The sequence below is a fragment of the Lepeophtheirus salmonis genome, chromosome 13 (genome assembly GCF_016086655.4).
Source record: "Lepeophtheirus salmonis chromosome 13, UVic_Lsal_1.4, whole genome shotgun sequence".
Classification (NCBI taxonomy): Eukaryota; Metazoa; Arthropoda; class Copepoda; order Siphonostomatoida; family Caligidae; genus Lepeophtheirus; species Lepeophtheirus salmonis.
In genome coordinates, this window is record NC_052143.2 from 14,689,237 (window position 1) to 14,715,040 (window position 25,804).

At 30.1% G+C, this 25,804-nt stretch overlaps 1 protein-coding gene across 1 annotated transcript in view; it reads left to right on the forward strand.

Moving 5' to 3' along the window:
- The window catches only part of LOC121128340 (peroxidasin homolog), a 245,113-nt gene that overhangs the window by 170,102 nt on the left and 49,207 nt on the right, over positions 1-25,804 (forward strand). Inside the window, exons 3-4 of the mRNA XM_071892740.1 lie at positions 16,008-16,218; positions 20,880-20,948. Of these exons, the coding sequence (XP_071748841.1) occupies positions 16,008-16,218; positions 20,880-20,948 (280 nt within the window). The remainder of the gene's footprint in view (positions 1-16,007; positions 16,219-20,879; positions 20,949-25,804) is intronic.

Consider the following 25,804-nt stretch of genomic DNA (forward strand, 5'->3'; position numbering starts at 1 on the left):
ATCCAGTTCCCTATATATCAATGAGAACTTTTATGTTATATGTAGAAGAAAAAGTAGTCAACTGTTGAGTAATTAAATAATAATATCAGCTTAGGAACAGAAAATTCACTCTTTAGGTTGCTGACTCCCAAAAGCCGGCCAACTCAAATATGTAACCAATTACCATCAATGGCTATAAACGTAATTCCTTTTTGGACTAAGAGAAGAATTGAGGATCAACATCAAAGCAAGAACGCAGGAGATCAATTTTTTTTTGCTATATACTATACAAAAACATACAAAAAAATACACTTAAAATAAACGTGGTAACCCTGACAATTTGAATAATATATGATATCAACATAGCTGGCATAAAGTTTCATGAGGGTACAAGCAGCTTTGAAGAGGGGAAAGGAAATAAGGAAGGACAATTGTAGGCAAGAATTTATCCGATGCTGATCCTCAATTCTACTCCAAGTATAACCAGGACATACCTTGTCCTGGTTCCAGAACCAGAACCCTTTTTTATTGAATGTAATCAAGATAATATAATAAATAATTCATTTTTTAAATGCTGAAATTTTTTTATCAATTTATAATTTACCGATTTTACATCGTTTATTCATATCGAAATATGGCACTGAATCATAGTTATACCCTAAAAACTTGATTAAAAAGTGGTTTTAAAGGCTAAACCTTCATTGATTGAAAGTTTTAATGGTCATATTCGTGTTCTACGGCTTAAATAACATTAATAAATGTGGGGTTCAGTCTGCGGGCGTTCCAAGACCTTCATTTTGTTGCATAATAATGGTAGTAGCTTACCAAAAAAAAAAAAAAAAAAAAGATACTTTGCTAACTTAAAAAACGGATGAGCAACAAATGCAACTGATTAAAACCTCTAGATATGATGCATAAATACTAGTTAAATAATATTTACCCATGATTTACCAAAACACCTTAATATGTTTAACTGAAGCTGAAAATCATTTAAACTGGTTTTTTGAGCCAAAGAATCAAGTTAATCAATGATTAAATTTTGTGCTTCTGTATTGAAACACCCTAACTTAAGTATTCAAGTGATCCAGGGGAGTTTGGCATGAGAAATACTCTATGTCCTTAGAGATTATGCATGAATATCTTCCCTTTTCATCTAATTTGCATTGGAGCTTAAAAGAATTTCCATGAATATAATTTTTTTAAACCTACGTTTGCAGAGAACATAGTTTGGATGTTACTTCAACTAATGAGTCAAAAAAATATGCCCAATGGTGACAAGTATTCACAAAGGCTCATTTATGTTACCCGCAGTAAAATATGAAGTCAAACAAACGGGGTTTTTACAAAAAAAGTAAACGTTCGTCGTCATTGAGTTATTGTTAACATAGAGGCATTCAATAGGCGTGATGATGAATATAATGGTTTGGTAAATAAAGGAATAAATCGAACCACAATAAAATTATAAAGTTATATTCTTTTTCTGGAATTTATAAACATATGAATATACTTACATACGCGCCTGTCAATGGTTTTAGCAATACAAACAAACCATGCTATCTATAGACTACTATACAATATATAAGTACCGGATGTTCCTTTATAACCAAATCACTTACAAATTCAATAATTAATGAAGGTTGAACGATTGAAATTAATTCATAATTAAATATATTGAAAAAGAAAAAATCACTTTTCAGATTACCAATTCCAAATAAAAGTGGGTGAGCTAAAAAATTACACCAATTTTCATTATAATACATAACACCCTTTTTTATAATGCATGACAACTAGGCTATAGAAATTGAAGCAAGATATGCAGGGATTCATTGTAAAGTTTTCTTGAAAATACATTATGTTGCTATCATGTGTTGGAGTTGCGAGGAACGTGCGTTTGTCGTAGAAAATAAGTATTACCAAAAAATGATTTGAGATAATATTTTTTTGTAATGAAACTAACTGCAATTTAGCTTAAGAATTTTTATTAGTCCTATTCATGAAAATCAGTTAATTGTTTCAATTTCTAATATACAAAAAAATCAATTTATATTATAATTTAGAAAATTACAATATTATTTGAACACAAATGACACTACAGATAATAGTGCTAAAATGGATATAATTATGCAAAAACTATATCATTAAGAAACCAAAATAATTTCTTTTGACCTTATAAAAAAAGAAGTGATGTTGTTTCACCTTATATTATAAACCAAATGCTTAGGCCTTTTTTCATGCAAAATAAGTATAAAAATCTATTTGTTTATTGCTTTTAAAAGACATCTTTATGAGTGTATATACTTATTGCTCTATCAAATTCGATTAATAATATTTTCTCATAGGTACTTATAATACATATTGTGTATGCAATATTTAAGACATACACACATAAAAGTGGAAAGTTAATGTACTTTATTTAAAATAAACAAATAAAAAAAAATTAAATTGTTTATTAGATATAGTATTCATGCCAATAAGATTTTATACGACTACGCAGAAAGAAATTTATGTTAAGCTATATATTAACGCAATGACTTCTTCTTTATATCAAGTATTTATTTTTTTTGTCAGTTGTCGATTTTGGCATATTATTAGAGATCTATTACAAAATTTGAATTATATCTTGCTAAGCTATGAACATATTCCTCCTACTTAATTACGATGAGCCCATTGATCTTTAGAGACTCACAGTATCAACCAGCTACCTATTAATTTCAAAGCTTTTTGCTGTCTCTTTTTTTGGGAAAAAGTTGAAAGATGTAGTATTATTTCATATTTTTAGAGGTTGATAATAAGGCTGGAGATACATTGAATATAAACTAAAGGGGAGATACAACTGAAGGCCGCCGAAATAAGTGAAACAGAGGAATCCAGGTATAATTATTTAAATATACATCTTTGAAGTCAAAAGTAAAATTCATATATTGTACGTTACTCCTCAACAATCAAATTTCCTCTTACAAAGTTTTATAAATTCGATTCTGTTGCTACTAAATACATATTTAAGAAAATAAAAGTTGATATCTGTTACTATACAAAGAATAGTATTATAATAGTATATCATTGTTACCCTTTGAATGATTTCAAAAACGATATGGTAACCATAGGGAATGTTATGTCCGCCAATAACGTTCGAGCCTTAAAAATAGTAGACAATAATATATTTGCATACGAATATACTGTATTCGACCGACTTAAAATATTTCAGAGATATCTTTAATAGCTAGTAAACCCTCGTTTTTTTAACAAATGTATGTACATATAATATAAATGAAGACGAGTTATTATATAAACATAAAGACGCAATGCTTCTCGTCGTAACTAGAATTGTAAAAAAAAAAGATTTTCAGCGATCCCTGATCCTTACAAAATCTAGTTAATTTAGTGACGTGTAGTTATTTTGAAACAAATATAACATTTCATCTGGCATTAAAGGCTCAAATATAGTTAGAGAAGGACTTAAGTGATCCTCCACACCATGGCTACCATAACATTTTTGACAAAATTAAGAGAGCAATTTCTGGAAATGTGTTTTTTAACCTCTAGTCATGTATTATATCATTCAAATTGTAAATTGTAGTCCTAACAATTTGAAGAATGTTTAGGAGGAGAGCAGCTTAGCTGTCTTGTTGTTTCACCAGATCAGATACAAGCAGCTGTGACGCGAAAGGAGAAGGAAATATCCAAAACATATTTAGAAATTCTCCGATATTAATCCTCAATTTTACTCGGAGTCCAACAAGGATTTACAATTATAAAATCGCAATAAACCCTCAGTGTTACTCTTCGTCTTCTATGTGCACACACAAATATGGCATTGTATATAATTGTGTAAAGTTGAAAAGAAAGTTCACTTCTGAGTAATTAAATAATAGTGATAACAGCATACGATAAGAAAAAACACTCTTGATTTTGAAGATTCAAAAAACAAAACAAAAACCTCACAAGCTAAAGAATGCCACAATTAATTATTCATTATTCAGCATGACATGTAAAAAAAACTTCATTAAGTTATATTTAACCTTTATGTGTGCTGCTTACTTAATTCCTCGTTTGGCAAAAATACTTTTAATTATAACCAAACAAATTATTATGACGAAATATATATGTACATGGTATAGTTATATCAAAGTATGTACTCGTATATAGACGCAAATAAAAGGCGATGAATATAATATTATGTTCATAAATTGTCGCAAGATTTTATTATATGTACAATACATATCGTGCTATATATTGTAGTGTAATTTTATTTTGTTTCTATTATTATGTACATAAATTTATGAAAACGTGAATACTAAACCATCTAACACCTTACGTACAGGGTGTACCGATATATGGAACTTTCTTTTCCCAAAAAGTAATAAAACAAGTTTTATTCATCAAAACGGTTTTATTTTTGTTTCATAACCATCATATACATCTAAAGTTTTGTTTCACACAGTATTGAAAATCATAGCAGTAAGGTGACGTCCCCACTTGTCCATACACTGAACTTCGATATTTTGATACGATGTGATTATTTTTAGTCTCTATTTTAACAACATTTCATTAAGAGGTTTTAGAGAGATAGTTGAACGATACAAAAAGTGCAAAATTCAATTGACAACATATCTAATTTGATAACTGTGGATGATTAGCTGATTAAGTAATAAGTTACTAACGACTTTGCATAGAGTCTTAAAAATCCTATTTTTCTGGAATAAATACAGTTCCAACTACTTGATTTAGAGAAATAGCTCCAATTGAATATCCTTGCATTTGATTTTATAAATTTTATCTCTCTTGCATACAAAATTGTGGAGCTATTTGCATAAAAATCGTTATATATATTTATTTTTTTATTTTTTTTGTATTTTAGAATTTGGAGAAAGAATTACTTTACATAAATTGCAGCAATAAAAACTCAACAAAACTTTTAGCTTAACTTCTTAAAATAGCGTGTCAAACTATTTTGGCAGTATTTATTGACGACGGGCAATACACGATCTTCACTACTCCTACATATGATTGCAGTTAAATATATTTCCAAGAAAACTGGACAATTTTACCTTTAGAATGAAACCACGACATTGCTGTTTTAATTTCTATACTCTACAGACTGATTTTCACGTATTTAAATAAACCGAGTTATTTTGTTGCACCTTGTATCAAGTAATAAACGATATATGTACAGAGATCCCTTAATAATATATTAAACTTTTCCTTAATGAGTTACTTTGATAACAAAAACAACAAATCCATCATTAAAATAATGAAAAAATGAATGTACATGATTACAATAATATTGATCCTCCTATCCCTCAAAATTAGTTATCTAATATATTGAAGAAAAACTGTACATTATGGATTTTTTTTCACAGTCATTGACATTATATTATTCTATTATAATGCAGTTTTTTGTAGCTGTATAGCCGTTTTAATTTTCGAGAAAAAGGGTTTGCTGGAACTTTTTAAAATTGTAAATATTTGAATACTTTTTCTTACACGTCTTCTCAAGTCGTTCAACATTCAACACCGAGTATCAAATCATCAAATTTAGGGTTCGAATCGTAATCCCTATCCTATATCGTTAGGTGTTTCACCCAATGTAGCCAAATTGTTGCTTTACCAAAGCCGTTATATCTCTGCTATTACATATGATAATGCAGCCAGAATAATTTTTTTAAAGTTTCGGTTTTAAGTACATTTTAATCCGGGAAAATATTAAAGTCATAGAGACCGCTAGAAACATTTCAAACATTAGTAGAAGAGGAAACAATACAATAAATTAAAACTGATTAACATAAATAACATATTCATAGTCTAAATGTTGTATTTAAGCTGTGATTCTTGACCAAGTGATTTTTTTTTTTTTTTGCTAGGATATTTAGGTCTAGGATTTAAAAAAAAACATTTTTTGATGTATGTAATCTCTAGCATAGCCCCAGAAGGGAGTCACTGATTTAAAAGAAAAAAAGGTTATGTTAATGGGGTTAAAATATGAAATACAAAAACATTCAAATCAGAGGATCTGTACATTCAAATGATTTTGCAAAAGCCATAGTCCCTATATGTATATTGAAAAAATAGAAATTATTTAAGAAAAATTTACCTTTCCCTTTAAATTAATTCAAGAACTTTTTTTTTGTTCTATAAAAACACATCTTTCTTTTTTTGTAACAGGCCCACAATTTAAGTTTTATTTTTAATAGTTTGTTTTTTATTGTGAACTCAGAAGTAAAAATGACAAATATTTTTCGAAAATGAAGAAATAATTGTCTTCAGATATCTCAAACTTAAAAAAAGAAAAGTCACCTTTAATCAAATTAAGTAATTATTCCATTAATATTTAACATTATTTCCAAGTGATTTCAAATGAAATCACATAAACTTTTCTTACATCATAATTGGATTTACTAGAACCCATTCATGGATTTCCAACACACTTATATAATATTTCTTTTGATAAGTTGGTTTTATATAATTCCATAAATAAACTTTCATCATTACTTTTATTGATAATTGGAAAGAAGAATCTTCTTTTGACATTTGGAGTTCATGTGCTATTATAATTATAAGTGCCAGTCCATGTTGGACTCAAAGTAGAATTCCAGATCGATAATCGTTTAATTGTAAGAACCAGTATTATGTCCTAGTGGATACAAAGTTTACAGTTTTGAATTTTGCCAATTGTATGAGTATTCCTGTGGATTGCAACCCAGTTCATAATTTTGAATATAAATCCTATAATTGTTAAAAATATGTCAATGAGATTTGAAGGCATGTAACTTTTTATAGTAAAAATATTAGATTTAGAAATATACATTTTCTTAATTTTTGTTCAATATTGATTTTTTGTTCTGGGATTAAGGAATTAAACACAAATCTTACTCCGTACAAACTAGTTATTACTTTATACTAAGAGATTCCGCTCTCAATAGGTAAATAATAATCCTAAGAGAAAATGAATAAGTCCATTGGCAAAAATTACTCCGATGTATATCCTCCATTATACAGTGAGTCTGATATGGACTAATAATTATTACTCTGCAAAAAAATCGTCAGTGTTACTATTTGTTTATTAAGAACACATTCATTAGTGATTACTTTATAGTTAAATGTTCTCTCACATATTATTAACAAAATGACAATTATATCAGCTCTGGCTTTTTTTCATATACCGGATGGTCATATCTTCTACAACTCTTTCTCTGTATATAATATTCATATTATGAAAGTTTATTAATATATATAAATATAAATGATTCGAGGGAGAAATCAACTTCAAGTGTTTGCACTGAACAATAGTTCCTTTTAAAACATGAGGAATGCCTCAAGCCATTCAAAAAATATTATGTCACTCAAACTTATGTTTACGTATTTAAGTATTACGTATACAAAGTCAAGATCTCGGCTTTAAAAACATAACAATGCTTTGTTTATATTCTAAGTATACATAAGTATGTAAACCTATGTAGAATACATTTTGTTACATGTACATGCAAAAAATTTCAACCAAATTTTAAAATGCTTTTTTTGCATGTAAATAGATCCTTAGCGTATTTCTCTTATTATTTAATCCTGTGGTTTTTATTGAGTGTATAGACAAACATAGATTTAGGTATATATATTTGGTCATGGTTTTGTTTCATTTTTCCTAAGAATAAAAATGAGTTTAAATAGTGTATTTTGGATACCGTCATAGTTTGTGATGTAGGTTGTTGTGTGAGCCCTTTATATATTTGGTTCAGTATAAGTCCAGTCTTAGGACCGGTCTTTAAGACCGTCGGTCCATCGGTCTGTCAGAACTAAAACGGATCAAAAATCAAAGTTGTAGGATTTCATCAAGGACAGAACTTCTTCAAAGAATTTAGGAGTAATGTGTATGACGGATCTAATTTTTTTTATTTACATTATAATATGCATATCAGTATATTTAATACTAGGGAGGTGAGTATTGACTAAATTTCAATGAGTGTAAAAACAACGCCTTAGATAATGTAATAACAAAAATGGTAACTTTGAGAACGACATATCTACTAATTGCTATAAAATATATGACTCCTTTGTGTTGTGGTAGTCCTTATTTAGTACTATAGACAGCAGTTCGGTCGACTTCACTCTGGGTCTGGTCCAGTTCAGACCTTTATATCAGTCCTAAAAGCTTAAAAAGTTCGGTTCCTGATGTCGTCACTCAACTTTATTTCTTCATTTTTTTAATCTGTTGTAGTACTGTCAGTCCGAAAGGCCGACAATCATGAGGACCAGACTCAAGGAGTGATGGGAACTGTCTTTAGACTGTATTCGGATGAATAAATAAAGAGCGACATAACACCAATGCTCCTTGTTCACTTATAATTAAATAATAGGATGGAATAATTGATAAGAACTATAACATATTACAGGTTATTAAGAGTGAGTCAAATCAGTTACATTTGGGCATGTTAAAAAACGAAAATGAACATGGTAACAGAGATATATTTTGTAGGATAGTAGTTTGGGGACATGACGTTTCATATGATCAGCAACAAGAAATTGTGACGAGGGATTAGCAGGAATTATACAATAATTACTCCGATGGTGATGCTCAATTCTACTCTGAGTCCAGCAAGTATTAAAAATTATAACTCCACAACGAATCCTAAGAGTTATTCTCCGTCTTTTATGAGGACACAAAAATGTATTTTTATATTTAATACACCAATAATCAACTTTGTAACACTGACAATTTGACTAATGTATTAGCAGAGAGTAGTTTAGATGTTATGACATTTCATTAGATTAGCAACAATCAGCTGTGACAATGTAGGAGGGATAGAAGGAAATAAACAAAGATATATGCAGGAATTACTCCAATGTTGATCTTCAATTCTACTCTGAGTCCAACAAGGACTCAAAATTATATCTCTGCAACTCTTCGTCTTTTATGATCACACACATATGTTCAATTTGGTTTTGTATATAATTGAATGTAGTTCATTCTGAGAAGTTTACTCCTTAGAATGAAATAATAATGATAACAGCTCAAGAATGGAAACTCTTTAGTTTGCCAATCCCAAAAAACGGGCTAACTAAAAAAGGTATTTATCAAGAAATACTTTTTTTTTTTTTAATTTACGCTCACAAGGAGTAGAACCATTTCATATTCTCATCAATGACCAAAAAGAATGTTGTGTAATTGATTGACGCCTTCCTTTTCTTTTTATGAAGAGAGGTTCGGAGAGGTGATTACTATTATTAATATTATTTGTAACACTGATGCACTCTAATGGCAAAAAGGATGATAATATGGAATTACAAAAGCAGACAGACTGGAAATTTAAAGTCATGGGTGCTTATATGTTTGTATTGTCACAACATTCAAAATTTTGTATTGTAAAAAGTAAAACATTATTCCAACATTTTTGTTTATCAAATTACAATTCAACTATTTATTTGAAGAAGACGGATTTTTAATATTATTATTTTCCATGGGAATTAATCTATTTACATATGCAACCGTTTTTCTTCAAGGGTTAATCAAATATAATTAATACATAGTTGTAACCTTTATACTTTGAATGGAAGTTGTGAAATTGACGCTTTTGTAAGTGTTTTTTTTTTCTTTCTGAGCAATGAAGAATCTAAATAAAGCCTATGTAAAATACAACAACCAAGTTATATATTAATTTGTATTCTGCCTCTTTTATGACTAAGTATATAACTTTTAGTGAATTAGATTATCCCTCTATTTTAATTCATAAATTTCATTTCTTTTTTAACACCTTTCAACACTGTTTTTGTTGTTTTTGAAACTATGTAAAACTATAGAGAAATATATACACATAATTATTTAATTTTTTCTTTTTTTTGTAGTTCTTTTCATGTTGTGAGCTCTCATAATTTAATTTCCCTCGTTATTATTCTTGTGAGAAAGTATGAATAAATAAATGTACAATGAATTGAAATTCAGATTGTATAAACATAAACAAGAACGACTCTTAATAAAATACCAACTCTGTGTACACATACATTGTATATAAGTTTTCTTTTTTGTACAAAATAAGAGAAAACAAACAGAGTTGTAAGAATCCCTCTTACTTACTTAATTGAACTTTTTTTTAAATATATATTTATATATGGAAATGCTGGGCTGTCAATTCTAAGCATTTTTTTAGGCGCAAGTATTTTTACTGTTGGCAATCTGAATAGAGTTTCTTATTATCTGAAGCTATTATCATCGTTCTTTCATTCTTGATGAAAGAACGAGTGTGTGTGCACATGAATGACAGAAAGTAACTCTGAGGGTCTGTTGGAGATTTACAATAGTATTGTGTCAGTTCTTATTACTTCGGTTCAATTTGGTCCAGTTTTAGGATCAGTCATTTAAAATCAGTGATTGAAATTTTTCAGTGACTACCATTGATGATTTATTAACTCGAATAAGATATATGTTAAAAATTTGCAAATGTCCTACAAAAATATTCATTTTTTCCTGGCAAAGTTCTTAAATATTTATAAAACGAAGATATCATATTTTTACTAAGTTATATAATTTATTCAGTTATATAAAAAAGTAATTAAAAAAGGAAAAATCTCAATGGTCATAAAAATTTCTCAATGACGTCATAAACTGAATGGGATCGATGGTCTTTTTTCCAAAATGTACAAAACATTACTTATAATTTAAAAGGACTGATGAGTGTATTTTGTCCTTGCGGTACTGGGATTATTATTTAATTCTTGAAGAACATTGAGGTTCGAGACTTGTGATTTCCTTGCGGTACTGGGAGTATAATTGAAGATTGAGGTTCGAGTTTTGAATCCTAAGCACAACTTTTGTTGTTGTTGTTGTTGGCAACCTGAACAAAGTTTTTATTTTTTTCAAGATAGTATCATTATTCTTTAATAAAATTACAAAGTATGTGCTCATTAATCACAGAAAGTAACGCCGCGGGTTTGTTGAAGAATTGTAAGTATGATTCCCTGTTGGAGTCAGTGTAGAATTGAGGATCGAAAACGGAATCAATCTTGTTGGATACGGAGGGAGATCTGTGTTTATTTCCTCCCTCTATCAGTACCTTGCATCTGACCTTAAACAACGGCATGGCCGCTAAGCTGCTTTCTTCTCAAATATTCTCTAAATTTTCAGGATTACAAAGTTAATTTTCGGTTTCTCTTTTTAAAATGGCCAAAATACTTATAATTTACTACCCAATATTAGAAAGAACTGAGAGCAATTTGGAATTTTGTCCATCCCAGTAGTTTAGATATTTGCCTAGTACCTTAATAGAAAGAATCGAAAGAAAAAAACACATGACATTAGGCGACTGGAGTACTTTTTGAAGTTGTAACCTGAACAGTAAGTTATATTTTCCAAAGTTGTTATCATGATTCCTTTTTCTTTGAAGAGAGAACATCTTGGTATAAAGTAATCACTTATGCGTGAAGTCGAAGAGTAAAGCAGAAGATTTGTTGCTCAGTTATTAGTTTATACGCTTGTTTGACTCACTATAGAATTTACTTATAATTCATGTCTGTGTTTTTTACAAGACACAGATTTTGATTTTGAGAATTATTTCCTAAATTTTCTAGCTACTCACAACTAATCCAATGAAAGATAAGTTGAAAGCCATGAGTGTTCTGACATGAAATTTGGGTAATGCGAATTTATTCATATTTCCTACATTTAATGACTGATTATTCAAATTCAAAACCAAATAAACTATTTGAGTAAACCAGGGCGGTTTTTATTAGATGAAAAGCTGAAATATGCCAAGTACTTTTACAACTAACTACGTCAGTATTTGTTTATGGGACGTCAAACCTGTAATATATCCCGTTCTTAACATGTCAGATAATTATTAGTTCACAAACTTAACTTATATATGAAATATTATCAAGACAAAAGTTGAGTTGCTATACTAAAAGCTCATGGTGGTTATATCTGACCTGATGTAGCCTGTAACGTATATACTGCAGAATGGGAATTTGTTCTTGGCAAAATATAATGTTTATAGGATGGTAATTTATTGATTAAATCAATTGAAAATTTATGAAGTTATTGCCAGTGATCTTGTGTTGTGATTGAATTGATGATACCCCTTCAGCTTCAAAATCCTTTTAACCCTTGACCTGAATCGTGCTGCAGCCTTGATTACATTATCGACAAGGATCATTCTGCAGTTCTTGGTGATACTAGCCTTACGGGTTTAACATAACTGTAGGAGAGATTGTTCCCCTGTTTTTGAAGGATGCCCACAGACAGTAATCAAGATTGTTCAAGTCTCGATTATTTCTAGTCCAGATTTTATCTTTCACATCAAACAGAACCCTCTCAGATAGAAATGACTGAGTTACTTTAGAGGCTTGGCACGGTGCAAAATCGTGTACAAGTACCAAATTTATCAGATTAAACTTATTCTCCATCTAGGATAACAAGACGTCCTTTAGAATCTTCAGGTACAGCTTTCCTGGTCTTAAGTCCAGTCTGGAACCATCGCTGGCCACAGTAGTTTAAAATCTTTAGACAGAGATAAGAAATATTGGCCTTGGTCTTTTCTATAGACAAACTTTGATATGAAAGAACAAATTCATTGGGTCACAGTTTGTAGTGTGAAATTCAAAGGAACACTCAGACATAGGAACTTCAAAAATTCGTGATTTATGACCGAAGGCCTATACAGTGCCTGAAAGAACCACAAAACTCAATTATAATTAAATTTGCTCTTTTTTTGCCTTATCTCAAATCTGCTACCCAATAGTTGCATCTCAACATTGAAGGGATAGGGAATTTCGAATGGAACCGCGTCATGATTTTACCATCCAAAAATTATATTATATATATATATTTAAAAAAATACAACAAATTCGGTTGGAAGATACTACTAAATAAACTAAATTTGAAAGCATATACACAAAAATATACAAGCACATATATAATTTATGGACTTAATATTAATTTTGCGGTTGAATGAACGATTTTTGATACTTTTTGTGGAACATGCTAGCTCATGGTGTTAGCAAAAGGTACTTAAAAAACAAAACAAATAATCAAAAAACACTTTTGTGACTAGCCTTTTTTTATGGTTTCATGCTCTAAAAACATCATAATACCAAATAAAATACATATATACCTACTTTAAATACAAACTAGGTATTATAATATGAGATAAATATACGGTATGATTACATAATTTGTTGTTGAAATGATTCAAATAAGTATTGTAAAATGTTTTCTAAAGGGCAAATTCTAGTGTTGAGACTAAATTCGAGAGCAAATTTTTTTTTCGGTTCTTAATCTATGAACCGATTTTCCACTCTAGCCTAATTAATAAGCTGTAAAGTATAATTTACGCAACAAATCATACTTATATGCCGTTATTCTAGGGCTATACTTAGAAGTTCAAATCACATTTCATGTCATCAACAATTTATCAATTTATCTATAAACTTGGTCCAGACCGAAATTTAAATGATACCAATTCCGATCGAATTTTTCTTTGACATCAGTCCTGAACAAACTTCTAGAAAGTACCCCATTAGTTTGTTATACTAAAAGTCAACGGTCTTTGACCGGTTTTGGATTTTGGGACCGAACCCCAACACTAGTTTATAAACCTGCTATATATTATATTTGTTGTTGATTTTTAATGTTATACTACTTATTCCATTTTGTGTATATATATTTAAACAATATTTTGTATGGTAAATAACATACTGAAATCTGCTATTGAATTCGTTCATAAAAGGAGTAGCCTGTAATAATGCCATTATGCTTAATGATAGGCTTCCTATTTTTTAATAAACCTTTCTATTCAAATGTCAAAATACTTTTAATTTTATAAGTATATACTTTACGTTACTTCTTTTTTATAAGGCATGCAAACAGGTGTAATTCTTTATCTGCTATTATGAAACTTACTTTTTTCAAAAGTATTTTTGACTTAACAAAACTATAGTTAGCCCTCAACTTTACCAAGATTCTCAAAAATACATGTTGTAAGACAATGACTCTTTATTTTGCTTTATAAAAACACTAAAATATAAAAGTGGTCACATTTGGCCTTCTCTATGGCATCAACCCTACATTTGAAGACCTTGGAGGTCGTATTTAGCTGACATACCTTTGACATGTCAGCTAACTCCTTTTCTGTTGTAGCCTTTAGGACATCCAGATGAGAGGTGGTATAGGTTTTGCTTTCGATGCTGCTTCAAATCTAATACCCAAGAAGTTTGCAGTCTCGTATGGACTGAAGCCACATGGACCAGGTCCAGATATTCGCCAAGTTGTCTTCATACCCCTTTTGAGCTTTTTTGCCCTTGTAGATGGGAGTAATGTATTGCAGGAAAACATAATTGTATTTGGGGTAGTTGGGCTTAACCAGGGAAAGACCACTGTCTCTTTGACTTCCAGGTACACGGTCTTACAGATCCTGAGAGATTTGAAAACCAAAAAGTCCGGGAAGACTTGCCGTTTTTCAGCTTTTAAATCTAAGTAGGTAATGAAGCCCTTGGAGCAAGGGACGATACAAAAAGATCCCGAAATAACTCATTTCCGCGTCATGAAACGCTGAAATATTATTTATTTTGCCATCCATCTAAGTTTTCCTTGGTCTGATGAAGAAATTTGATTCGCTGTGTATTATTTATTTTTATTGTTCTACCAGTTCATATTACAGGAGGGGGGTGTAGGAGGATCGGTAAATTGTTTAGTAAGTCAATGGAAAATTTCCTTAGCTTCATTTGCAATTCGCTGGGAAACGCTATATGTATAGATACCTACTTGCATTTTAACCAATTAATCACAAGTTTACTCAACATTTCTTCGTCTTCTTTACATTTGAGGTGAACAATCCATCTTTTTTATCAAAACTAAAAACAGGTTTGCAAAAATATCAATCACTTAAAAAGTTCATGAGTTCAATATTTTTATTTATTAATTGATGGTTTAAATAATTATATAAATGTCATAAAGCAATTGTTTGAGATTTGAAGCATTATGTGTATCCATACTTATCCACATTATGTCTTTTTAATTTGAAATTTGTGCAAATTTTACATAATAACTATGATTGTAAATAGTAAGCATTTTCGGTATGTAAAAAAACAACAAAAAAAACATGGTAACCCCGGGAATTGGAAGGGTAATGTGAGAGGAGGGCAGCTTAGCTGCAATGGTTTTTCTTTAAATTAGCAGTGATCAGCGAACACAACGCTGAGGATTGTAGTTTTTCATTTTCCAAATAATATTTTCAATCATAGTTGTTTCCCGGAGCACCCTGGGAGTTATGACAGCCTTATCAAAAACTTCACCTTGTTCCTCCAAAATTTTCCCAAAACAAGAAAAAGCTCCTTTTTTGGAAACTATTACAAATATACCCAAACACATGTTTTCTTTTCTCTCTTTTATTCCAGCAACAAACCTTTTATTGAACTTTTGGACAAACGAATTTATCAGTCAACAAAACAAAATCAACATCTTGCCACTCCCCCAAAAAAAAAAAAAAAAAAAAAAATGATGATGTTACAACCGTTTTAAAGTTCCGACCCTCTTAATGAATGTAAGTTACAATATTTGGCATCCCCTTTCAAAGTGTCAGAATTATCATTTTCATTCTTTTTTGAAAAATAATGATGATTTATTCTCAAAAATTTATGACTAAATCTACTCATGTAAGATGGTTCACCTGTTTGTGCAATAAGTAAATTAAAAATTTAAACACAGTCATAATAAATATTCTGGCATCTTAAAATCTTAGAAAGGGATCTGCTCTGCTAGAGTGACGAAAAAAACAGGTACATACCAAAATATTCATATAGTCAACATTTTAATTGGAAATTAGTCGGTTATCAAATATTTAACAATCAAATAATTACTATTGATCCTTAAAACCCTTATCATTGGGGCATTTTTGTAATAGAATCAATATCACAATAATAATTCGCTAAATTTATAACATAAAAAAAGCTTAACGACTACTTTTATTATGACCATAAAAATATATATATAATGTATTATCATACTTTGAAGTGTATAAATACAATTTCCTTGTTGTTTTTTTTATCAGGTCTCCTGGATACGTCATCGAGATCTTCATATCCTCACAGTTGGACGCTATACTTATACAGCTGACCTTCGTTATAAATCAATTTACAATCATGTAAACGATGAATGGACACTACAAATTGCCTCCGTTCAAAAGAGAGATGAAGGACGTTATGAGTGTCAAATCAGTACACAGCCTGTTCGTAGTTTCTTCGTCAAGCTCTCAGTTCTAGGTATGTACGTGACTTTGAAAGCTTTTTAAAAAAGAATTGACTTGCTCATAAAATGTATCTCCAGAGAATATTCCCTCATTATTATAATAATCAAACAATTATTTTTGTATGTGAATTAATATAAAACATTCACAATAGCCCCAATCAATCATATTGAAATTTATTTGTAAATACAAAATGATTGAATGTATATGGTAAATAATATTATTATTGTACGAAAATAGTTGGTAACTCTGTGGAAAAAAATGTCTACAGGGAGAAGAGCATACTTTTATATTATGTGTCTTTTAAAATATGTTTACCTTTTTTATGCAAATGCAATCAGATAGGAAAATATATAAAAGTTTGATCTTTACGAACCATTTCGTATGTATTTTTTGTTTTTTTTTTTCAAGAAAAAAACCTTGAAACAACTTTTATTTTATAAGCAATATTTATGTTAGACAAAATGAATATTTATATGTGTGTATATTTGTTAATAGTAACAATACTACTACAATTAGACTCAAAAAGACCCAGATAATTAGTATCCTTAATGTCAATTAATTTATTCAAAAATGCAGAAGGCCATTTCAGAAGTTGTCGCACTCTGATTGGTCTAATAGAAATTTCCTATTAATAGAGTTTGATAAGTATAGAAGGAGATATTTATAGTTGACAGTCTGAACATGTTTTTTATTTTTTTACATTTCAAAGCTGAAGTAATAGATATTTAATTTTTGAAGACAGAAAATCTAAGTATAAAATGCAGGTGCTCATACAAGACGAAGAGCAATAATGAGGGGGGGGGGATTATATTTTAATTAATTTTTTGTAAATATCTGTGGATTTTTCGAATATTTTTCGAAAAATTTTAATGTTTTCGAAAAACTGTTGATTTTTGAATTTTTTTCTGTAAAACTTTAATTTTTGAAATAGTTGTGGATTTTTCTAATTAATTAAAAAAAAAAATCTATTTTTATGTTTATATATCATCCTGCAGACGCTTCTGATTGCTGAACTCTGAGTATAATTAGTGTTGTGTCAGTCCATATTTATTCGGTTCAGCCTAGTCTTAGGAACGGTCTTATCAGTATTCGGGGCCAGTCATTAGGACTGTCGGTCCTTCGAACTACCAATTCTGGAACAATAAAAAAAGATGAAAATTTTGATTGGCTTCATCAAGGAACACGCTTTATAAGTTTTTGGACGGAGATGCAGGACGGAACAGGACCGGACCAAGAATGAACTGCACGGGAAATGCAGTCTTCAGTTCTAAATAAGAAAAGATACAACACTAATTAGCATTGCAGATCAACATTGGAGTAATTCCAGCCTATAAGCAGCGTAGCTGTCATGACGTTTTATTAAATCAGCTGGTAACATCCGTGAGATCTATGTTTGTTACTTTCCTCTCAGGGCTGTTACTAGCTGATTTAATAAAACTTCATGATAGCTACACTGCTTTTCTCCTAAACATTTTTCAAATTATATAGGGGAGTTGATTAATTTTCGGGTTTTTTAATTTTTTAACATCTAGGCTCGTAAAAATAATTTTGCCTATAATATAACGAGTAAAATATTTATAAAAAATGATGTTACTTCCATAGCAATTTTTTTGTTTGTTTTTTGTAATTTCAAATAGGTTACTTACTCTTACTGCAGATATAAATCAGAGAAAAAGAGAGGAAATTGCACCGTTCATCTGATTGTGAACAAAGATTTTTCTTCACTTTTTTCCCTGCAAACTCATCAAAGATTGAAAAGACTGTTTTTAACTTTCCTTCCTTCTTTTTACCATCCGTTTAACATGTTAATAAGAGTTATATATATTTCAGCACACTTTTGCCTCATTCACTGATACGTATGTACTCAAACCCATTATTTTCTACAACAATAATAATAACACAATATACCTACATATATAGGGCATATTAGGTACGGGTTTATTATTATTATTGAAATACCCCATAGCTAAAAGTTGATTTTTTCCCCGTCCTTTTTTTTTTTTTTCCAATATCATTGCAGAAAAAAAAGTTTGTTTTTTTCCATTTAACTTTGTCTAAAGGGTTTTTCTCCTTGAGTTGACACCTACTATTGGGTTAAATAAATGCATGCATCTTTTCTAAACCGATTATATTTTTATACCTATAAGGATGATACAACAAAAGAGTTATATTATAGCAGTTTGATTAGCTAATTAATCGATTCAGCACACATTACATTTAGTTATCTCTGAACCAGTCAATTTTAATGTTTATCCTCGAACAATTTTTTTCTGTAGATTATGCCCCTTAAGCTAGAGTCTAGTGAGTGGGGACCCAAAACTTGCAAAAACATTTAATGAAGATTTCATCCCAGTTATTTTTAAATTTTTAATTACGCAATCAAACGAAGGATAAAACAGAATTAAACAAGATGTGTTGTGATCCCATGTCTCTATATGTTAAAATATGGGAGCAACTCATGTGATATCTCCATTGAACCAATCTCAGTGCCTAGAAGGATGCAGAGACCATTGGTTTCTCCATTTGGAGAGACCAAACTCATGAAATCCCTTACGAGAAACTTCACATTCTGTAAGTTCAGTTTAGAGACGTCAAGACATCTGTTTTGGAATTGCCTAAGTGTGGTTAAAATAAAGATTGGGGATTGGCTGGTAATGTCACAACCTAAACATAGATTTCACTTCAAAATAAAATGCCTAATAACAAAAGTACTATCTATTCTCTACACTGCAAGAAGTAAGAAATCTTGCATGCCTCCTAGTCTGGAAAAACTCCTCCCATGATCCCAGGAAGTGCTGTAGAGGTTCGATAGGAATGTAATTGTTTTATAGTTTTGTTTTTAGTTTACGTTAAGATGTTATTATCTTTTTTTCATTTCTCGGTGGTCTTTTTTGTTGTTGTTGTTTGTTTGAACAATAAACAACAAATGATTCGTCAGTCGTGTTTAATTAATTTATCCATATTATTTTGTGATGAAGTTGCTAGGTGTTTTTTTTAATGTATAGATATTTTAAATTAATGTGCAGAGTCCTTTATGACCGTTTGCCTCTCAACTGTGCTTTGGGAATTAAGTTGCAAGGAGTGCAAGTGCAATATCTTACACAAAACTTGGCAGATCTCAAAGCTACAATTGAGAGGGAGAGTTGGGCAAATAGTCCAACGATTTCGTGATTTCATTGTGTAGTTTTTTAGATGTAGAGTAAATCTCTTGAAAAAATTATTTTTGAACCCAACTTTATGGTTTATACGAATCAGTGTGTCAACGTTAGTAGGACTGAACGTTCGTTCCCCATACTGTAAATATCTCACACTCACTAATAAATGGCCTTAACTTTCCACTAGGGAACTGGGATTTTATACAGGCCAAAAGTTATAAAAATACTTCTGACTTCTTTGATACATTTTATCGACAATACATTTCAGTATGTTTCTGAAACTTTCAATCTGATTTTATGAGTTCTTTATTTATCTTAACAGTGCTCTATTTAGGATTTATTTGAATATTTAGCAACTTTTAATTGAGGTTTAAAATATTGTTTTTACCATCAAAATAAATAATTATAGATTGCTGAAACCCCAAACTCATGATGTTAGGATTTTTTCAAAATTTTAATCCATTTTTTCTGGATATTATATATTTATGCAAGTATTTTTAGCATTAGCATTTTCAATACTTACGAGTGCCAAATGGATGAAATAGTTAAAAAAATTATTTTTAAATATAAATGAAGTAACTAGTATGATCTAATTGTTTTTCAAGTAATTAAGTACGTCTTATTTTTGTCGTTTATTTTTTACCTCATTCACTAAACGCGTTATAAAAGTTATGTTTACTACCAAAGGGTCCAAAGGCTAAATTTTACATTCATTATTTTTGTATATTACGCAGCAGAAATGCCTTGTCATAGATAAATAACACATCGCCCTTAGTATATTATATATTCTAATTTGTATACGTACATTATTCCAAAAAATTATTCGAAAAGCGATGCTGAAGAAAGTATAACTTTGATAAAAATAAGAGATTTTTGTGACAACAAAATAAATTTCTCTATAAATTAAAATCAGGAGCACCAAGAGTTTTTCTGGGCATTCCTCTGAATTTCTTGGCCACCATTCTTAGTAATCAGTAGTTTTGTTCTTCTACCCAAGATTTTAAGTGACTTCTTTTGCTCACTCTTGGTTTTAAGAACGTCCTTCTTTAGGATATTTTTAGAAAGCAAAACGATGTTAATAATGTAGAAAAAAGCTTTTTGTAATATATAAATATTTTAATTGAGAATAGTAGCTTTTTATTTCTTATATGACCACAACTTGAAATATTTGTTATGACATGTTAATTTACGTCATTAATATCACATCCCATTTCATACCTATTTTATTAAACTCCTGATTATAATTTATTTCTTTGATTTTATTGATGACTTAATCTCTCAAAATATGAAGATATTTATTTTCATATATTTCAAAGTGTGAAAGACAAGTATATTCATGAATATTAAAGGTAAAATTCGTTTATGCATAGAAGCTTATGCATATTTATATAACTAAACGAATTTATTCTTTACAAGGGTTCAATATAACAATCCTTGATAGATCATCAAAATTACATACTTTCATATGTATAATCAGCGTATATTCATTTCTCACTTAATAATTATTCCTTATTTGCAGATACCATTCCAAATCATAATATGCTACATTTTGGAAATGAACAAACGTCAGGACTCTACACTCGACAAGGTAATGAATTATGCTTTATTAATATAATGTACCCCATACTCAAAGCTATAAGCCGAGTGGTCAAACATAGACTCATTTCACATGGTCAATATTTGTCTACATGAAGTAGTTTTCTACGCAACCCATTTTTTTAGTATACGAGAGGCATTTAGATACCATAAAAGCGTGAGGAGAAGACAGGAAAGGGACTTTTGATATTACTGAGTTAAGACCCTTGTTACTATCAGCTACCTAATATATGTTCTTAAGGGGCAAAAATGAACCACTGCTATATAGATGAAAACCTTTTATAGTTAAATACGCAGAATTCCAGTGATAATATTGCAATTATATTTATACATATATATATTTTTTTTTGCATTTTCTTAGAATTTATACCAAAGATAAGCAAGAATGCTTCCTTCAGAGGGAGAAGGTAATACCACAACGACCAATTAATCAACGAACAAAAAAGAAGAAAGAGCACACACAACAGCCGTTTTTCCTTTTTTAATTGCGTTATTTAGCGTTTTCCTTACACAAATCTCTTCTTCAGTTAACCCCATCCATCATGCAAACAGGCAATATAACTTTTTCATTGATGTCAGAAATCATAATTGATAACATTTTTACTTCATAAAATGACCCAATTATCAATCAATCCTGATAAAACTCCATCAAATGGCTTTAAAAATATTTGTAAAAAAACTTAATTCCAGGATTGAATACTAGGCAATGATAAACAGTAATATTTGAATTCAATCAGAATGTACTGAAAATCATTAAAAACGGCTACATTTTTAAAATTAATCTATTTCTTGGTTCGATAATGGATGAGAAAATCAGGACACTATCAGATAAATATTTCATCTCTTCCATTCTAATAATTAATTTTTATCTCAAATATAGTAATTTGATAGTTTAACGATGTAATAACATATTTGTTATACAGTTTGAGGTCCGATATATATTAAAACTAGGCCTAATATGGATGGATTTTTGAAATGGTTACAAAAAAATTTAATATTTGAAATTTTTTCTCAAAAATTAATTTTTTGCAAACAACTTCGATTTTTAACTTCTTTTTTTTTTTCCAAAAAAATTTTTTTGTTTTTGTTTTTCCAAACATATTCCAAAAGCCAAGCCCTCCCTTGCAAAACATAACCGTGTAGACGCCTCTGGAAGGACCAGTACAATTATAACACTAGTGATAACCCACGTCTACAAAAAGAACATCCTTCTTTTAAATTGAACCAACAAGGTGAATTCTGCGAACAGAAAAATAAAATGCATACATCCCAAAATGATAAAATGACGTGGGATGATTTAAAAACGACATTTTTTAGGAAAAGGACAGACGTAGTTCAGGTAGACAAGAATACATATAATGAGTGCCGCCCCAAAAATACTTTCACTGAAAGATAAGATAAAAATATGCGATTAACTGTCAAAAGTAGGATCTAATCAAACACTGGTTGCCTCACAATAGAAAAATTCAAAACTACTTATATACATTAGTATCCAAAAAAAATGGCATATAAGAAAAATATGGATATTTTTCAACTTTTTAAATGAAAAGAAGCATTTTTATTTATAGATGTTTACTTTATATTTATTATATTATATATTTTTCGAATCAGTGTGATTTCATACCATATCCTTATTTGGCAATTAAATACAATTAGAATTAAAGATACGTCATATATAAACATAAACATTACTGATTACTTCATAAGATTGAAATTTAGTTATAATTCTTACCGGGGAATTAAATAACTATTTATGTTGCTCTTCATTACATCCATCCAGGGAGCACTACAAATATATCTGGAAAGTGCGCGCATATCCAAGAAATACATAGGCTGGCATGAAAAATTATCTTTAGTACTTCTGCATGGCTAAAAAACTCTTTGATTTATTTTTATTTGGAAATCTATCTCATATGTTCATGAGAAACGTTCGTTTGCCAAGAGGAATACATCTATTTGGCTCCTTGTCTCAGTTGCCGCATTTCTTAGGAAATAGTTCCTAGAATATTTTTGACTTGCTCTTCTTATCTTCATTTAGATGGTAATGTCAAAGAAGTGAAACTCTCTAAATATGTTCTTTAGTATTCACTGAAAGACTCAGTCAATTAAAGCACCCTTTTAACAATAAAATTCACCATTTACGAGTCAACTTCAAGGATTACCAGGTTATTATTATATACAAAGAAAGTTTATTATATGTAGTGTATTTTATCTGAAAGGTCATAAAAAGCCAAATGAAGTCTCATATATCTAATGAATAAATTAAATATATGGTGTATCGTAGAAGACTTTGTTATTATAAATAAATTTTGTTAAACTTAAGCCGCTATATCAACAAAACAAAAACTGCCTAATTTTAAAGGCTTAAAATAAACAAAGGTAATGTCTATACTGGATATGAGAGGATGTGCAAAAGATCCAATATCTGAATCTTCTTGGTATCGCAGACGTAGTTCAGTAAATCTACTCAAGCTGACTATGGCGTAGCACCATTTAGTTTATGTTATACACATACCTAATGGCTAGATTTTTTAGGTATCAAAAACCTTCAAATACATCCTAACGTAAATGTACATACTATTTGTTATTAACCTTGGGGAATAATTGCTTTTCTTTTGTTTATGAGAGTGAATGAAGAACGAAACATAACATTTAATGATTTGTTTTGTTAGAGACTCAAGTTAATTTAACAAAAGAATAAAGGTGATTAAAAGTGATGAACAGGGAAGAGCAGAAAGAAAAGAAGTTTGTTAATTAATTGACTCTACTAATGCATACAATGCATTAATTATATATATTAATTAAATTAGGAACTTTGAAGTTATTTCATGGTGTGTGAAAGATTCTAAGATATTTTTTATGTTCCAGGTTAGTTTCGACATGGACTTTTAGATCCATGGAAGTCCATTGACGTCATTTTGTTTTCTTTTTGTTTCTCACTTGAGTCATAGATCCTTCTTCTTATATAAACATTAGGGTGTCCCAAGACAAATAGCATAACTTTTTTCCCCTCAAAAATTGGAAATGCATATTTTGAAAGATACACTCAACCTCATCACTTTATAAAGAGTAGGATGGGCCGGACAAAGTTGATATACTTTTTACTTCATTACATTAAGTTACTTCTAATTATACAAACCAAAGTTTTACAAAACGTACATGCATCTATTTACTAATTTTGAAATGATTTAAATTACATTTATGATAAGTCCGTTTGGTGCAATCTTTATTTGAATGTAAATTTCCTTTTCAACACGACAATCAACTCATTGAATTAACCTTAAACTCTTGTCGGCACCTGTTATTGTTGCCTTAAAGATTTTTTCCCCATATTTGGGTAGGTGAGATCAAATCAAAAAAATGGAGGGTATGCATTTTTGAAAAATTAGCTTTGACTTTATTGGACCTTAATATAACATTGGTTAATAAGTCTCGGCTCTAAATATCAGATGACGCCACTAACAAAATTACTCAATATTTTTCGGAAGTACAAACATTCAAAAGGTTGGTGTCAAAATTTCATGACGTTCGGCTGATTATTTATCGAGTTACAGTGGTTTAAGTGACGCTACTTTTGTGATTCTTAAAAACCATGGATTCAAAGGAATTTTGTGTGTTGATTTATCATTGCTTTTTGATGGGAAAAGTAACGTTCAATCCCAAGCTTGGCTTAAAAATTTTATCCAGACACCGCTCTATCGAAAACAACCATCAAACGATTGTTTGCCGATTTCAAACGTGGTCGTACGGACACCGATGATGCTGAAAGCCTATGTAGGCCAAATGAGGCGGTTATTCTGAAAAACATTGAAAAAACCCTTAAAATCGTCATTGGCAATCGCAAAGTGAAGTTGCAAGAGATAGCTGAAACTCTAAAGTTACCAAAAGGTAGTATTTACGCCATCCTACATGAGCATTTTGATATAAAAAAGCTGTTTTCAAAATGGGTGCCACGTTTGCTCACACCAGAGCAAAAGCAACAACGAGCAGATGATTCAAAAAGCTGTTTGGAGATATTCATGTGAAATATGAAGGAGTTTTTGCGTCAGTACATCACAATGGATCAAACATAAATTCACCACTTGACTCCAGAATTAAAACAGCAGTCTGCTGAGTGGTGTGTAGACGGAGAAAGCCGTCCTAAGACTCAAACATCGACTTGTAAGGTTATGACCTCTGTATTTTGGGATTCGGACACAATTTTATTCATTGACTACTCTGAACATTGGAAAAAAAATTATATTATATTAGTATGCTGTATTGTTTAAAGACCAGGATTACCCAGAAAATACCTCTTTTAAAGAAGAAAAATGTGTTCTTTCACCAAGACAATGCTCCGTGTTACAAGTCAATAAAAACAGTCGCAAAATTGGTCAAATTGGGTTTTGAATTGATACTAATCTACCATATTATCCAGTTCTGGCCCCCAGCGACTACTGGTTCTTCGCAGAACTCAAAAAGATGCTCTGTGGAAAGAGATTGGGCTCAGATGAGGGAGTGATTGTCAAAACTGAAGCATATTTTTAAAGTCTCGATAAATCGTTCTACATCCGTGGTAGCGAAAAGCTAGAGAAACGTTTGAATGAGTGTACCGTTCTAAAAGGAGATTATCTTAATGAACAAAATGAATTTTGGTCAAAAAATGTTTTCTTCCTATCTAGGCCCCTGGACTTATTGACCGATGTAATACATACATTATATTTATACCCTTACAGGTTTTTTCTCCTTAATTTGTGTTTGTAACATATTTTGCTCATACTTCTTTGAAAATATACATCTTAAACGATATCCAAGATATGAAATGAATTTTTTATCTTTTATTTATGTCAAAAGTAATTGTTAAAATTA